The sequence below is a fragment of the Entelurus aequoreus genome, linkage group LG14 (genome assembly GCF_033978785.1).
Source record: "Entelurus aequoreus isolate RoL-2023_Sb linkage group LG14, RoL_Eaeq_v1.1, whole genome shotgun sequence".
NCBI classification, from domain to species: Eukaryota; Metazoa; Chordata; class Actinopteri; order Syngnathiformes; family Syngnathidae; genus Entelurus; species Entelurus aequoreus.
The window spans coordinates 6,170,621-6,187,086 of record NC_084744.1 but is presented as its reverse complement, the minus strand read 5'-3'; the positions used below and the strand labels follow the sequence as shown (position 1 = coordinate 6,187,086).

Here is a 16,466-nt window from a genome sequence, read left to right as displayed (position 1 = left end):
GACATGTGACTAATGTCTGCATGTGTTCCCCAGCAGTACGGTTCTTACCTGGCACACCTGCGGGCGTCTTCATGAACTTGCCATTGAAGTGGGAAATGACTGCGTCGCATTTTTCTGTCGACTCCATCCTGAGGTGACGAGAGACATGAGGCAGATGAGAAAGTTAAGTACGCAGAAAACAAGCTGGACTGGTGCAAGCCCACGCTGCACTCTAATTAAGTGACTCAGTCACTGTCAGACTATTCACACGGGAGATGACGGCACGTGCTTCAGTCAAATATGCACTTTTGTATTTTTAATTTAATATTTAATACAAACTCCAAAAGCAGTGAAGTTGTCAAGTTGTGTAAATGGTAAATAAAAAGAGAATACAATGATTTGTAAATCCTTTTCAACTTATATTCAACTGAATAGACTGCAAAGACAAGATATTTAATGTTCAAACTGGTAAACTTTGTTATTTTTTTGCAATTATTAGCTCACTTGGGATTTGATGCCTGCAACATGTTTGAAAAAAGCTGGCACAAGTGGCAAAAAAGACCGAGAACGTTGAGGAATACTCATAAAACACTTAATTGGAACATCCCACAGGTGAACAGGCTCATTGGGAACAGGTGGGTGCCATGATTGGGTATAAAAGCAGACTTCCATGAAATGCTCAGTCGTTCACAAACAAGGACGGGGCGAGGGTCACCACTTTGTCAACAAATGCCTGAGCAAATTGTTTAAGGACAACATTTCTCAACCAGCTATTGCAAGGAATTTAGGGATTTCACCATCTACGCTCCGTAATATCATCAAAAGGTTCAGAGAATCTGGAGAAATCACTGCACGTAAGCCATGATATTACGCACCTTGGATCCCTCAGGCGGCACCGCGTCAAAAAGTGACATCTGTGTGTAAAGGATATCACCACATGGGCTCAGGAACACCTCAGAAAACCAGTCAGTAACTCGCTACATCTTTAAGTGCAAGTTAAAACTCTACTATGCAAAGCCACAGCCATTTATCAACAACACCCAGAAACGCCGCCCGAGCTCATCTAAGATGGACTGATGCAAAGTGGAAAAGTGTTCCGTGGTCATGAGGAGTCCACATTTCAAATTGTTTTTTGGAAACTGTGGACAAAGAGGAAAAGAACCATCCGGACTGTTCAAGAGTCAAAGTGTAAAAGTCAGCATGTGTGATGGTATGGGGGTGTATTAGTGCCTAAGAAATGGGTAACTTACACATCTGTGAAGGCACCATTTAATGCTGAAAGGTACATACAGCTTTTGGAGCAACATATGCAACGTTATCACGGCCGCCCCTGCTTATTTCAGCAAGATGATGCCAAGCCACGTGTTACAACAGCTTCATAGTAAAATAGTAGACTGGCCTGCCTGTAGTCCAGGACTGTCTCCCGTTGAACAACTTAAGCTGTACATCAAGCAAGAATGGGAAAGAATTCCACTTCCAAAATGTGTCTCCTCAGTTCCCAAACCTTTACCGAGTGTTGTTAAAAGGAAAGGCCATGTAACACAGTGGTAAACATGCCTTTTTTGCAATGTGTTGCTGCCATTAAATTCTAAGTTCATGATTATTTGCAGAGTGAACATGAAATATCTTGTCTTTGCAGTCTATTTAATTGAATATAAGTTGAAAAGGATTTGTTGTATTCTCTTTTTATTTAGCATTTAAACGTGACAACTTCACTGCTTTTGTAGTTTGTCCATGAAAGAAGCCTTCAGTGTCGACACGGAGCAAGTCAGAAAAGTGTTTCTTTGCAACAACTCCACTGAGTCGTCCTCAAAGCTCATTCCAATAATCAGCTGCAATATTGGAAAGGCCTTCCTCTGATTAGTGAGCAGGACACAATGAACACGTTGTCCTCTCTCACAGTGTGAATGAAAACTCTTACATGTTATAATCTCCATGTGTCTCACTTCCACAGAACCGAGGCAACGTCTCTTCAGTGTCCTCCATCCTGCGAACCTTTCAACTTTTCCTGCTCTTGACATTTAGGACGCAAATGTGCAGCTATTTATAAAAAGGTGCAAAGTTTCAATTAGGGTGGGATGTCTTTATCTGCTCACCACTGAAAGCCTGATCTTTTTTGACACAGCTTTTATATACTGACTTTTATGGTGGGATTGTGCATATACAAACCCCGTTTCCATAGGAGTTGGGAAATTGTGTTAGATGTAAATATAAACGGAATACAATGATTTGCAAATCATTTTCAAGCCATATTCAGTTGAATATGCTACAAAGACAACATATTTGATGTTCAAACTCATAAAAAAAATGTTTTTTTGCAAATAATCATCAACTTTAGAATTTGATGGCAGCAACACGTGACAAAGAAATTGGGAAAGGTGGCAATAAATACTGATAAAGTTGAGGAATGCTCATCAAAGACTTATTTGGAACATCCCACAGGTGAACAGGCTAATTGGGAACAGGTGGGTGCCATGATTGGGTTTAAAAGTAGCTTCCATGAAATGCTCAGTCATTCACAAACAAGGATGGGGCGAGGGTCACCACTTTGTCAACAAATGCCTGAGCAAATTGTTGAACAGTTTAAGAAAAACCTTTCTCAACCAGCTATTGCAAGGAATTTAGGGATTTCACCATCTACGCTCCGTAATATCATCAAAGGGTTCAGAGAATCTGGAGAAATCACTGCACGTAAGCGGCTAAGCCCGTGACCTTCCATCCCTCAGGCTGTACTGCATCAACAAGCCACGTCAGTGTGTAAAGGATATCACCACATCTACGGTCCGTAATACCATCAAAGGGTTCAGAGAATCTGGAGACATCACTGCACGTAAGCGGCTAAGCCCGTGACCTTCCATCCCTCAGGCTGTACTGCATCAACAAGCCACGTCAGTGTGTAAAGGATATCACCACATCTACGGTCCGTAATACCATCAAAGGGTTCAGAGAATCTGGAGAAATCACTGCACGTAAGCGGCTAAGCCCGTGACCTTCCATCCCTCAGGCTGTACTGCATCAACAAGCCACGTCAGTGTGTAAAGGATATCACCACATCTACGGTCCGTAATACCATCAAAGGGTTCAGAGAATCTGGAGAAATCACTGCACGTAAGCGGCTAAGCCCGTGACCTTCCATCCCTCAGGCTGTACTGCATCAACAAGCCACGTCAGTGTGTAAAGGATATCACCACATCTACGGTCCGTAATACCATCAAAGGGTTCAGAGAATCTGGAGAAATCACTGCACGTAAGCGGCTAAGCCCGTGACCTTCCATCCCTCAGGCTGTACTGCATCAACAAGCCACGTCAGTGTGTAAAGGATATCACCACATCTACGGTCCGTAATACCATCAAAGGGTTCAGAGAATCTGGAGACATCACTGCACGTAAGCGGCTAAGCCCGTGACCTTCCATCCCTCAGGCTGTACTGCATCAACAAGCCACATCAGTGTGTAAAGGATATCACCACATCTACGGTCCGTAATACCATCAAAGGGTTCAGAGAATCTGGAGAAATCACTGCACGTAAGCGGCTAAGCCCGTGACCTTCCATCCCTCAGGCTGTACTGCATCAACAAGCCACATCAGTGTGTAAAGGATATCACCACATCTACGGTCCGTAATACCATCAAAGGGTTCAGAGAATCTGGAGACATCACTGCACGTAAGCGGCTAAGCCCGTGACCTTCCATCCCTCAGGCTGTACTGCATCAACAAGCCACATCAGTGTGTAAAGGATATCACCACATCTACGGTCCGTAATACCATCAAAGGGTTCAGAGAATCTGGAGACATCACTGCACGTAAGCGGCTAAGCCCGTGACCTTCCATCCCTCAGGCTGTACTGCATCAACAAGCCACATCAGTGTGTAAAGGATATCACCACATCTACGGTCCGTAATACCATCAAAGGGTTCAGAGAATCTGGAGACATCACTGCACGTGAGCGGCTAAGCCCGTGGCCTTCCATCCCTCAGGCTGTACTGCATCAACAAGCCACATCAGTGTGTAAAGGATATCACCACATCTACGGTCCGTAATACCATCAAAGGGTTCAGAGAATCTGGAGACATCACTGCACGTGAGCGGCTAAGCCCGTGACCTTCCATCCCTCAGGCTGTACTGCATCAACAAGCCACATCAGTGTGTAAAGGATATCACCACATGGGCTCAGAAACCCACTGTCAGTAACTACAGTTGTTCGCTACATCTGTAAGTGCAAGTTAAAACTCTCCTATGCGAGGCCAAAACCGTTTATCAACAACACCCAGAAACGCCGTCGGCTTCGCTGGGCCTGAGCTCATCTAAGATGGACTGATACAAAGTGGAAAAGTGTTCTGTGGTCTGACGAGTCCACATTTCAAATTGTTTTTGGAAACTGTGGACGACGTGTCTTCCGGACCAAAGAGGAAAAGAACCATCCGGATTGTTCTAGGGTCAAAGTGTAAAAGGCAGCATGTGTGATGGTATGGGGGTGTATTAGTGCCTAAGACATGGGTAACTTACACATCTGTGAAGGCACCATTAATGCTGAAAGGTACATACAGCTTTTGGAGCAACATATGCAACGTTATCACGGCCGCCCCTGCTTATTTCAGCAAGACAATGCCAAGCCACGTTCTACAACAGCGTGGCTTCGTAGTAAAAGAGTGCGGGTACTAGACTGGCCTGCCTGTAGTCCAGACCTGTCTCCCATTGAAAATGTGTGGCACCTAAAATAGCAGAAGGGAGACCCCCGGACTGTTGAACAACTTAAGCTGTACATCAAGCAAGAATGGGAAAGAATTCCACTTGAGAAGCTTCAAAAATGTGTCTCCTCACTTCCCAAACCTTTACTGAGTGTTGTTAAAAGAAAAGGTGATGTAACACAGTGGTGAACATGCCCTTTCCCAACTACTTTGGCACGTGTTGCAGCCATGAAATTCTAAGTTAATGATTATTTGCAAAAAAAAAAAAATGAAGTTTATGAGTTTGAACATCAAATATGTTGTCTTTGTAGCATATTCAACTGAATATGGCTTGAAAAGGATTTGCAAATCATTGTATTCCGTTTATATTTACATCTAACACAATTTCCCAACTCATATGGAAACGGGGTTTGTATATACTGGAAATTACCGATTATAAACCGCTACTTTTTCCCTACGCTTTGTACCCTGCACTGCAAAAGGTCAGTGTTCAAAAACAAGAACAAATAAAATAAAATGAGGGGTATTTTATTTGAAATAAGCAAAATGATCTGCCAATAGAACAAGAAAATTCGGCTTGTCAAGACTTTCCAAAACAAGTAAAGTTAGCTAACCTCAATGAACCCAAAAATACCTTTAAAATACGGCACTTTTCTTGGTAGAAAAAAAAAAAAAGAAACCTTTTTGCTCAATATGTTGAAAAATACTCTTAAATGAAGTAAATGCTAGTGCCATTATCTTGACATAATGATATGCGCTCGGCAGCATGATTTTTTTTTTCATGCTTGAAGTAAGAAATTATTACTTTAAAAAAGTAGTTTTATACTTGTGAGTGTTAATCTTAAAGGCCTACTGAAATGAAATGTTTTTATTTAAACGGGGATAGCAGATCTATTCCATGTGTCATACTTGATCATTTCGCGATATTGCCATATTTTCGCTGAGAGGATTTAGTAGAGAACAACAACGATGAAGATCGCAACTTTTGGTATTTGATTAAAAAAAAAAGGCTTGCCCCCTACCGAAAGTAGCGTGACGTAGTCAGTTGAACATTTCCGCAAACTTCTCTATTGTTTAGAGTGATGTCGGCCAGAAGTGACAGCGATTCGGACCGAGAAAGCGACGATTTCCCCATTAATTTGAGCGAGGATGAAAGATTTGCGGATGAGGAACGTGAGAGTGAAGGACTAGAGTGCAGTTCAAGACATATCTTTTAGGTACAAGCTGGCTCATTGGATTCCACACTCTCTCCTTTTTCTATTGTGGATCACGGATTTGTATTTTAAACCACCTGGGATACTATATCCTCTTGAAAATGAGAGTCGAGAACGCGAAATGGACATTCACAGTGACTTTTATCTCCACGACAATACATCGGTGAAACACTTTAGCTACGAGCTAACGTGATAGCATCGTGCTTAACTGCATATAGAAACAAAATACATAAACCCCTGACTGGAAGGATAGATAGAAAATCAACAATACTATTAAACCGTGGACATGTAAATACACGGTTAATGCTTTCCAGGCTGGCGAAGGTTAACAATGTTGTTGCTAACGACGCCATTGAAGCTAACTTAGCAACCGGACTTCACAGAGCTATGCTAAAAACATTAGCTCTCCACTTACGCCAGCCAGCCCTCATCTGCTCATCAACACCCGTGCTCACCTGCGTTCTAGCGATCGACGGTGCGATGAAGGACTTCACCAGATCACAGATGTGGTTAAGGTGAGTTCGCCGGCTAGCGCGTCTGCTATCCAACTCATAAAGTCCTCCCGGTTGTGTTGCTGCAGCCAGCCGCTAATACACCGATCCCACCTACAGCTTTCTTCTTTGCTGTCTTCATTGTTCATTAAACAAATTGCAAAAGATTCACCAACACAGATGTCCAGAATACTGTGGAATTAAGAAATGAAAACAGAGCTATTTTGTATTGGCTTTAATGGGGGAGCCATACTACTGTTTCACCGGCTACGTCACGCGCATACGTCATCATCCAAAGGCGTTTTCAACCGGAAGTTTAGCGGGAAATTTAAAATGTCACTTTATAAGTTAACCCGGCCGTATTGGCATGTGTTGCAATGTCAAGATTTCATCATTGATGTATAAACTATCAGACTGCGTGGTCGCTAGTAGTGGCTTTCAGTAGGCCTTTAAGGCCCAAGCCGTTTGTTTACATGCTTTTTTTTTATTTATCTTTGCTATTTCGGCTTATTGGACCCTAATTAGAATAAAAACTAAAAATCATCTTTTTATCTGATGTACTTAGTCCATAAGTACACAAACGTGTACTTCATGTTTAGTGACATGCTGATTCTTATTTGTACACTTTTTTTTCTCCAAATTCCATTGTATGTTGTACTCTTCTGACACAGCCAGATGGCAGTGTAAGTGTCCTCATAAGTGGCCTTAAAGGCCTACTGAAACCCACTACTAGCGACCACGCAGTCTGATAGTTTATATATCAATGATGAAATCTTAACATTATAACACATGCCAATACGGCCGGGTTAACTTATAAAGTGACATTTTAAATTTGCCGCTAAACTTCCGGTTCGAAACGCCTCTGAGGATGACGTATGCGCGTGACGTAGCCCGGCGAACACGGGTATGCCTTCCACATTGAAGCCAATACGAAAAAGCTCTGTTTTCATTTCATAATTCCACAGTATTCTGGACATCTGTGTTCGTGAATCTGTTGCAATCATGTTCATTGCATTATGGAGAAGGAAGCTGAGCAAGCAAAGAAGAAAGTTGTCGGTGCGAAATGGACGTATTTTTCGAACGTAGTCAGCAACAACAGTACACAGCCGGCGCTTCTTTGTTTACATTCCCGAAAGATGCAGTCAAGATGGAAGAACTCGGATAACAGAGACTCTAACCAGGAGGACTTTTGACTTCGATACACAGACGCCTGTAGAGAACTGGGACAACACAGACTCTTACCAGGATTACTTTGATTTGGATGACAAAGACGCAGACGTGCTACTGTGAGTATGCAGCTTTGGCTTCTAAACATTTGATCGCTTGACCGTATGTGCGCAACTTTTTTTTGCGTATGTACGTAACTTTTTAAAAATATATAAGCTTTATGAACCTTGGGTTAGGTGAACGGTCTTTTGGGCTGAGTGATTGTGTGTGTTGATCAGGTGTTTGAATTGTATTGGCGTGTTCTATGGAGCTAGGAGCTAGCAGAGGAGCTAGGAGCTAGCATAACAAACACGCAGGTGTTTTTATGCAGGATTAATTTGTGGCATATTAAATATAAGCCTGGTTGTGTTGTGGCTAATAGAGTATATATATGTCTTGTGTTTATTTACTGTTGTAGTCATTCCCAGCTGAATATCAGGTCACCCCCGGCTCTCACAGCATCTTCCCTATCTGAATAGCTTCAACTCCCCACTAGTCCTTCACTTGCACTTTACTCATCCACAAATCTTTCATCCTCGCTCAAATTAATGGGGAAATTGTCGCTTTCTCGGTCCGAATCTCTCTCACTTCATGCGGCCATCATTGTAAACAATAGGGAACTTTGCGTATATGTTCAACTGACTACGTCACGCTACTTCCGGTAGGGGCAAGCCTTTTTTTTATCAGATACCAAAAGTTGCAATCTTTATCGTCGATGTTCTATACTAAATCCTTTCAGCAAAAATATGGCAATATCGCGAAATGATCAAGTATGACACATAGAATAGATCTGCTATCCCCGTTTAAATTAAAAAAAATCATTTCAGTAGGCCTTTAAGACCCCAATTCAGTAGTGTACACAATTTTGGAAATAAGAGCTGAAAGGTGCTGTCCACGCATGTGGCCACTAAGCCTTTGGAGTTGATGACACAGCTTTGTAACAGTTGATGTTCTACTTTCAAGCATGTTTTACTCAATATAGCTCATAGAATCTCAGCAACAAGCTCTTACTGACATCATTTAGGACCAAAACCCTTAAAACAAGTAAAACACTCTAACGTAAAATCTGCTTAGTGAGAAGAATTATCTTATCAGACGGAAAATAAGCAAAAATCAGCCTTATTTGAGATATTTCATCTTACTTCGATTTCAGTGTGCGGCTTAAAAAACAGTGCCATTATGCATATAGTTCAAACAAATAATAAGAAAGACAGTAAAAAGGTGTGTCATTGTTTGTGCTATGGCGCTATCTTTTATCTGTTTGGAGCTTTGAACTGGAAGTTTCCGTCTTCCAGTTGTCCATAGCGTATCTACTTCGTCATAAATCACTCCAAGCAAAGTTTGTAAGTTTTGAAATATGATAAAAAAAATCTTGCTGACTAAGCTGTCCTGTGTGTGATGTCTGTTATCGTAATGTAACGAAGCCAGCGTCGTTAGTGTTAGCTAATATGCTAACACGTTTACGGGTGTCTGTCTTAGTGTTATTATCTTACAACCGTTTCAGTTTCGCAAATTCCTCAGTAAATTCGCAAAAAACGTCAGCATGGAGTTATTGAGTCTGTTTAGCTGATTGGAGAGCTAGCTTGCGCAGCCAGCGGGTCCATGACCATGACTTCTGTTTTGTCTGATCGGCCGTTTTACTGCCGTGTTACAGAAACCGTTTGGAAAAAATTAAGGTATGTAAATAAACGTTTAGTAAATATTTTCACACTTATTTCACAACAAATATTTGCGGCTTATAGTCGAGTGCAGCTAATATTTTTCTTTTAAAATTTAGTGGGTGCGGCTTATAAACCAGTGCACTCTAGAGTCCAGAAAAAAAATAAGTAAGCTATATATATATAAATATATATATATATATATATATATATATATATATATATATATATATATATATATATATATATATATATATATATATATATATATATATATATATATATATATATATATATATATATATATATATATATATATATATATATATTAGGGCTGCAACTAACAACTAATTTAATAATCGATTAATCTGTCGATTATTACTTCGATTAATCGATTATTAATCGGATAAAAGAGACAAACTATATTTCTATCCTTTCCAGTATTTTATTGGGGGAAAAAAACTGCATACTGGCACCATACTTATTTTGATTATTGTTTCTCAGCTGTTTGTAAATGTTGCAGTTTATAAATAAAGGTTTACAAAAAAAAATGTTTTAAATAAAAAAAATTAAAATTTAAAAAGTAGCCTCTGCGCATGCGCATAGCATAGATCCAACGAATCGATGACTAAATTAATCGCCAACTATTTTTATATTCGATTGTAATCGATTTAATCGATTAGTTGTTGCAGCCCTAATATATATATATATATATATATATATATATATATATATATATATATATATATATATATATATATATATATATATATATATATATATATATATATATATATATATATATATATATATATATATATATATATATATATATATATATATATATATATATATATATATATATCTGGGTATTATCTTCGACCCAACTCTCTCGTTTGAGTCGCACATTAAGAGTGTTACTAAAACGGCCTTCTTTCATCTCCGTAATATCGCTAAAATTCGTTCCATCTTGTCCACTAGCGACGCTGAGATCATTATTCATGCGTTCGTTACGTCTCGTCTCGATTACTGTAACGTATTATTTTCGGGCCTCCCTATGTCTAGCATTAAAAGATTACAGTTGGTACAAAATGCGGCTGCAAGGCTTTTGACAAAAACAAGAAAGTTTGATCATATTACGCCTATACTGGCTCACTTGCACTGGCTTCCTGTGCACCTAAGATGCGACTTTAAGGTTTTACTACTTACGTATAAAATATTACACGGTTTAGCTCCAGCCTATCTCGCCGATTGCATTGTACCATATGTCCCGACAAGAAATCTGCGTTCAAAGAACTCCGGCTTATTAGTGATTCCCAGAGCCAAAAAAAAGTCTGCGGGCTATAGAGCGTTTTCTATTCGGGCTCCAATACTATGGAATGCCCTCCCGGTAACAGTTAGAGATCCTACCTCAGTAGAAGCATTTAAGTCCCATCTTAAAACTCATTTGTATAATCTAGCCTTTAAATAGACCCCCCCTTTTTTAGACCAGTTGATCTGCCGTTTCTTTTCTTCTCTCCTCTTCTCCCCTGTCCCTTGCGAGGGGGAGTTGCATAGGTCCGGTGGCCATGGATGAAGTGCTGGCTGTCCAGAGCCGGGACCCCGGGTGGACCACTAGCCTGTGCATCGGTTGGGGACATCTCTGCGCTGCTGACCCGTCTCCGCTCGGGATGGTTTCCTGTTGGCCCCGCTGTGGACTGGACTCCCGCTGATGTGTTGGATCCACTGTGGACTGGACTTTCACAATGTTATGTCAGACCCACTCGACATCCGTTGCTTTCGGTCTCCCATAGAGGGGGGGGGTTACCCACATATGCGGTCCTCTCCAAGGTTTCTCATAGTCATTCACCGACGTCCCACTGGGGTGAGTTTTTCCTTGCCCGTATGTGGGCTCTGTACCGAGGATGTCGTTGTGGCTTGTACAGCCCTTTGAGACACTTGTGATTTAGGGCTATATAAATAAACATTGATTGATTGATATATATATATATATATATATATATATATATATATATATATATATATATATATATATATATATATATATATATATATATATATATATATATATATAAGTATATATATATATAAAAGTATATATATTGTACATATACTGTACATATACACACGTATACGTACATATATACATACATATGTATATATATATATATATATATATACCGTATATATATGTATATATTCATATACTGTACATACACATTCATATATACATACATATGTATACACATATACATATATATACACATACATATATACACATTTTTACACATATATAAATAAATATATATATATATAAAATATATATATATATATATATATATATATATATATATATATATATATATATATATATATATATATATATATATATATATATATATATATATATATATATATATATATATACATACATACATACATACATACATACATACATACATACATACATACATACATACATACATACATACATACATACATACATACATATATATATATATATATATATATATATATATATATATATATATATATATATATATATATATATATATATATATATATATATATATATATATATATATATATATATACATTATAATCCCAACAAGGTGAGCTGTGTAACTAAGACATAAAAGTGAGACCTGGCAAAGCCGACTCCTCTGCTGACTCCACTGGAGTCCCTCAGGATGCGAGTGGAGACGACCTGGCCGAAGTGCTTGAGCATGTTCTCCAGTTCCTGCTCATCCATGGACAGAGGCAGGTTGGAGATGTACAAGTTGGTCGGGTCTTGTTCTTGTTGCTGGGGGGCACAGAGAGAGTGACACCTGTCATTTCAAAACCCCCGGCGAGACAACAAAGTGGTCTAGGGCTCGCTCTAGCCGCAGGATTATCACAAGTATGAAGACTTATTGAGTGGCACGCCGTCCTGGAGGCTCATTACTCTTCTCACGCATCAGCACAAAGGTGAGACGACATTATTATTCATCATAGCATCCGGCGCCAGACGGTCGCCACGGTGACACGCCAGCAGAAACGTCAACATTTCACTGTTCAAACAAGGAAGGAGCCGAAGAAAAGAGCCAATAAACTGGTTCTTGACTGGTTGAGTGAGACCAGAGGGGCGGAGTCCCAGCATCTCGCTGCTCCGCTCATGTCAAAACTGCACGACGTTTGGATCTGAGGACGCCGATCTGAGTGCCTCTTCAGCACGTACACCGCCTCATTTGCATCTTTAATTAGTCTGATTGGGACGAGTGCGGTTTGACATTCCCAGAGTGTCGACACCAAGTCTCAGGTGTCATCTACAGCTTTTCTACTGTGCAGCCTCAACATGACCACGCCACGAGGGACTAAACCCTCAACATGACCACGCCACAAGGGACTAAACCCTCAACATGACCACGCCACAAGGGACTAAACCCTCAACATGACCACGCCACGAGGGACTAAACCCTCAACATGACCACGCCACGAGGGACTAAACCCTCAACATGACCACGCCACAAGGGACTAAACCCTCAACATGACCACGCCACAAGGGACTAAACCCTCAACATGACCACGCCACGAGGGACTAAACCCTCAACATGACCACGCCACGAGGGACTAAACCCTCAACATGACCACGCCACGAGGGACTAAACCTTCAACATGACCACGCCACGAGGGACTAAACCCTCAACATGACCACGCCACGAGGGACTAAACCCTCAACATGACCACGCCACAAGGGACTAAACCCTCAACATGACCACGCCACAAGGGACTAAACCCTCAACATGACCACGCCACGAGGGACTAAACCCTCAACATGACCACGTCACGAGGGACTAAACCCTGAACATGACCACGCCACGAGGGACTAAACCCTCAACATGACCACGCCACGAGGGACTAAACCCTCAACATGACCACGCCACGAGGGACTAAACCCTCAACATGACCACGCCACAAGGGACTAAACCCTCAACATGACCACGCCACAAGGGACTAAACCCTCAACATGACCACGCCACAAGGGACTAAACCCTCAACATGACCACGCCACAAGGGACTAAACCCTCAACATGACCACGCCACAAGGGACTAAACCCTCAACATGACCACGCCACAAGGGACTAAACCCTCAACATGACCACGCCACAAGGGACTAAACCCTCAACATGACCACACCACAAGGGACTAAACCCTCAACATGACCACGCCACAAGGGACTAAACCCTCAACATGACCACGCCACAAGGGACTAAACCCTCAACATGACCACGCCACAAGGGACTAAACCCTCAACATGACCACGCCACGAGGGACTAAACCCTCAACATGACCACGCCACAAGGGACTAAACCCTCAACATGACCACGCCACAAGAGACTAAACCCTCAACATGACCACGCCACAAGAGACTAAACCCTCAACATGACCACGCCACGAGGGACTAAACCCTCAACATGACCACGCCACGAGGGACTAAACCCTCAACATGACCACGCCACAAGGGACTAAACCCTCAACATGACCACGCCACAAGGGACTAAACCCTCAACATGACCACGCCACAAGGGACTAAACCCTCAACATGACCACGCCACAAGGGACTAAACCCTCAACATGACCACGCCACAAGGGACTAAACCCTCAACATGACCACGCCACAAAGGACTAAACCCTCAACATGACCACGCCACGAGGGACTAAACCCTCAACATGACCACGCCACGAGGGACTAAACCCTCAACATGACCACGCCACAAGGGACTAAACCCTCAACATGACCACGCCACAAAGGACTAAACCCTCAACATGACCACGCCACGAGGGACTAAACCCTCAACATGACCACGCCACAAGGGACTAAACCCTCAACATGACCACGCCACAAGGGACTAAACCCTCAACATGACCACGCCACGAGGGACTAAACCCTCAACATGACCACGCCACGAGGGACTAAACCCTCAACATGACCACGCCACAAGGGACTAAACCCTCAACATGACCACGCCACAAGGGACTAAACCCTCAACATGACCACGCCACGAGGGACTAAACCCTCAACATGACCACGCCACGAGGGACTAAACCCTCAACATGACCACGCCACGAGGGACTAAACCCTCAACATGACCACGCCACGAGGGACTAAACCCTCAACATGACCACGCCACGAGGGACTAAACCCTCAACATGACCACGCCACGAGGGACTAAACCCTCAACATGACCACGTCACGAGGGACTAAACCCTGAACATGACCACGCCACGAGGGACTAAACCCTCAACATGACCACGCCACGAGGGACTAAACCCTCAACATGACCACGCCACGAGGGACTAAACCCTCAACATGACCACGCCACAAGGGACTAAACCCTCAACATGACCACGCCACAAGGGACTAAACCCTCAACATGACCACACCACAAGGGACTAAACCCTCAACATGACCACGCCACAAGGGACTAAACCCTCAACATGACCACGCCACAAGGGACTAAACCCTCAACATGACCACGCCACAAGGGACTAAACCCTCAACATGACCACGCCACGAGGGACTAAACCCTCAACATGACCACGCCACAAGGGACTAAACCCTCAACATGACCACACCACAAGGGACTAAACCCTCAACATGACCACGCCACAAGGGACTAAACCCTCAACATGACCACGCCACAAGGGACTAAACCCTCAACATGACCACGCCACGAGGGACTAAACCCTCAACATGACCACGCCACGAGGGACTAAACCCTCAACATGACCACGCCACGAGGGACTAAACCCTCAACATGACCACGCCACGAGGGACTAAACCCTCAACATGACCACGCCACGAGGGACTAAACCCTCAACATGACCACGCCACGAGGGACTAAACCCTCAACATGACCACGCCACGAGGGACTAAACCCTCAACATGACCACGCCACGAGGGACTAAACCCTCAACATGACCACGCCACGAGGGACTAAACCCTCAACATGACCACGCCACCAGGGACTAAACCCTCAACATGACCACGCCACGAGGGACTAAACCCTCAACATGAACACGCCACGAGGGACTAAACCCTCAACATGACCACGCCACGAGGGACTAAACCCTCAACATGACCACGCCACGAGGGACTAAACCCTCAACATGACCACGCCACGAGGGACTAAACCCTCAACATGACCACCCCACGAGGGACTAAACCCTCAACATGACCACCCCACGAGGGACTAAACCCTCAACATGACCACGCCACAAGGGACTAAACCCTCAACATGACCACGCCACATGGGACTAAACCCTCAACATGACCACGCCACAAGGGACTAAATAGTTGTGTGACACGTCCTCACACAGCTAACTTCTTTATGGAGTCCACAAACACTCAAACTAGCGTTGTCCCCATACCAATATTTTAGTACCGCTACCAAAATGTATTCCAATACTTTTCGGCACTTTTTTAAATAAAGGGGACCACAAAAAAATGTCATTATTGTCTTCATTTGAACAAAAAAAAATATCTTAGTGTACATGAAACATATGTTTATTATTGTAATTTAGTCCTTAAATAAAAATAGTGAACATACTAGACACAGTGTTTCCCACACATTCATTTATTTGTGGCGGCCCGCCACGAAAGAATTACGTCCGCCACAAATATATATATTTTTTATTTTTATTTTATTTTTTTTATAATTATTATTATTTTTTTGTATTTTTTTTTTGGAGCTCTTTGTTCAGTGGATCAGATGTTTGATGAAGCTCTGTGTCTATCTACCACCACTACTGTTTTCTGTTTATTTGTTACTGACTGTGGCAGGACACCTCTGCCTCTGTTTCACTTTATGTTGCTGGTAAATAATATGGTTGTGGTAGTAGGCTAAAGTTAAATTATGTAGTATGCACTAATTAAAGGGGCAGAGCTTTAAGAGACATTTTAGCTTTTATATTTTATAAGATATATATTTTTTTTAAGAACCACAATTAATAAATATATTTCAGTGAATAACTTATTGTTCAAATCTGTATATAAATATGTACATAAAGTGTTGTAATTATATTGTAAAATGGATGGATGGATGGACGTTTAAAACAAAACTGTTATTATTAATTAGTAAGTATACATTTCTTGAGCCTTTTTAGAGAAAATCATATCATTGTAGTAAATTATGCAAATTACTCGATGATGTCATGATGACCACACCC

The 16,466-nt window shown here is 42.0% G+C and overlaps 1 protein-coding gene across 1 annotated transcript in view; it reads right to left on the bottom strand.

Annotated features, from left to right (window-relative positions):
• The window catches only part of LOC133664326 (RNA-binding motif, single-stranded-interacting protein 1-like), an 81,131-nt gene that overhangs the window by 26,376 nt on the left and 38,289 nt on the right, over positions 1 to 16,466 (bottom strand). The window contains exons 5-6 of the mRNA XM_062068842.1: positions 11,903 to 12,060; positions 49 to 128 (exon numbers count right to left, since the gene is read on the bottom strand). Of these exons, the coding sequence (XP_061924826.1) occupies positions 49 to 128; positions 11,903 to 12,060 (238 nt within the window). The remainder of the gene's footprint in view (positions 1 to 48; positions 129 to 11,902; positions 12,061 to 16,466) is intronic.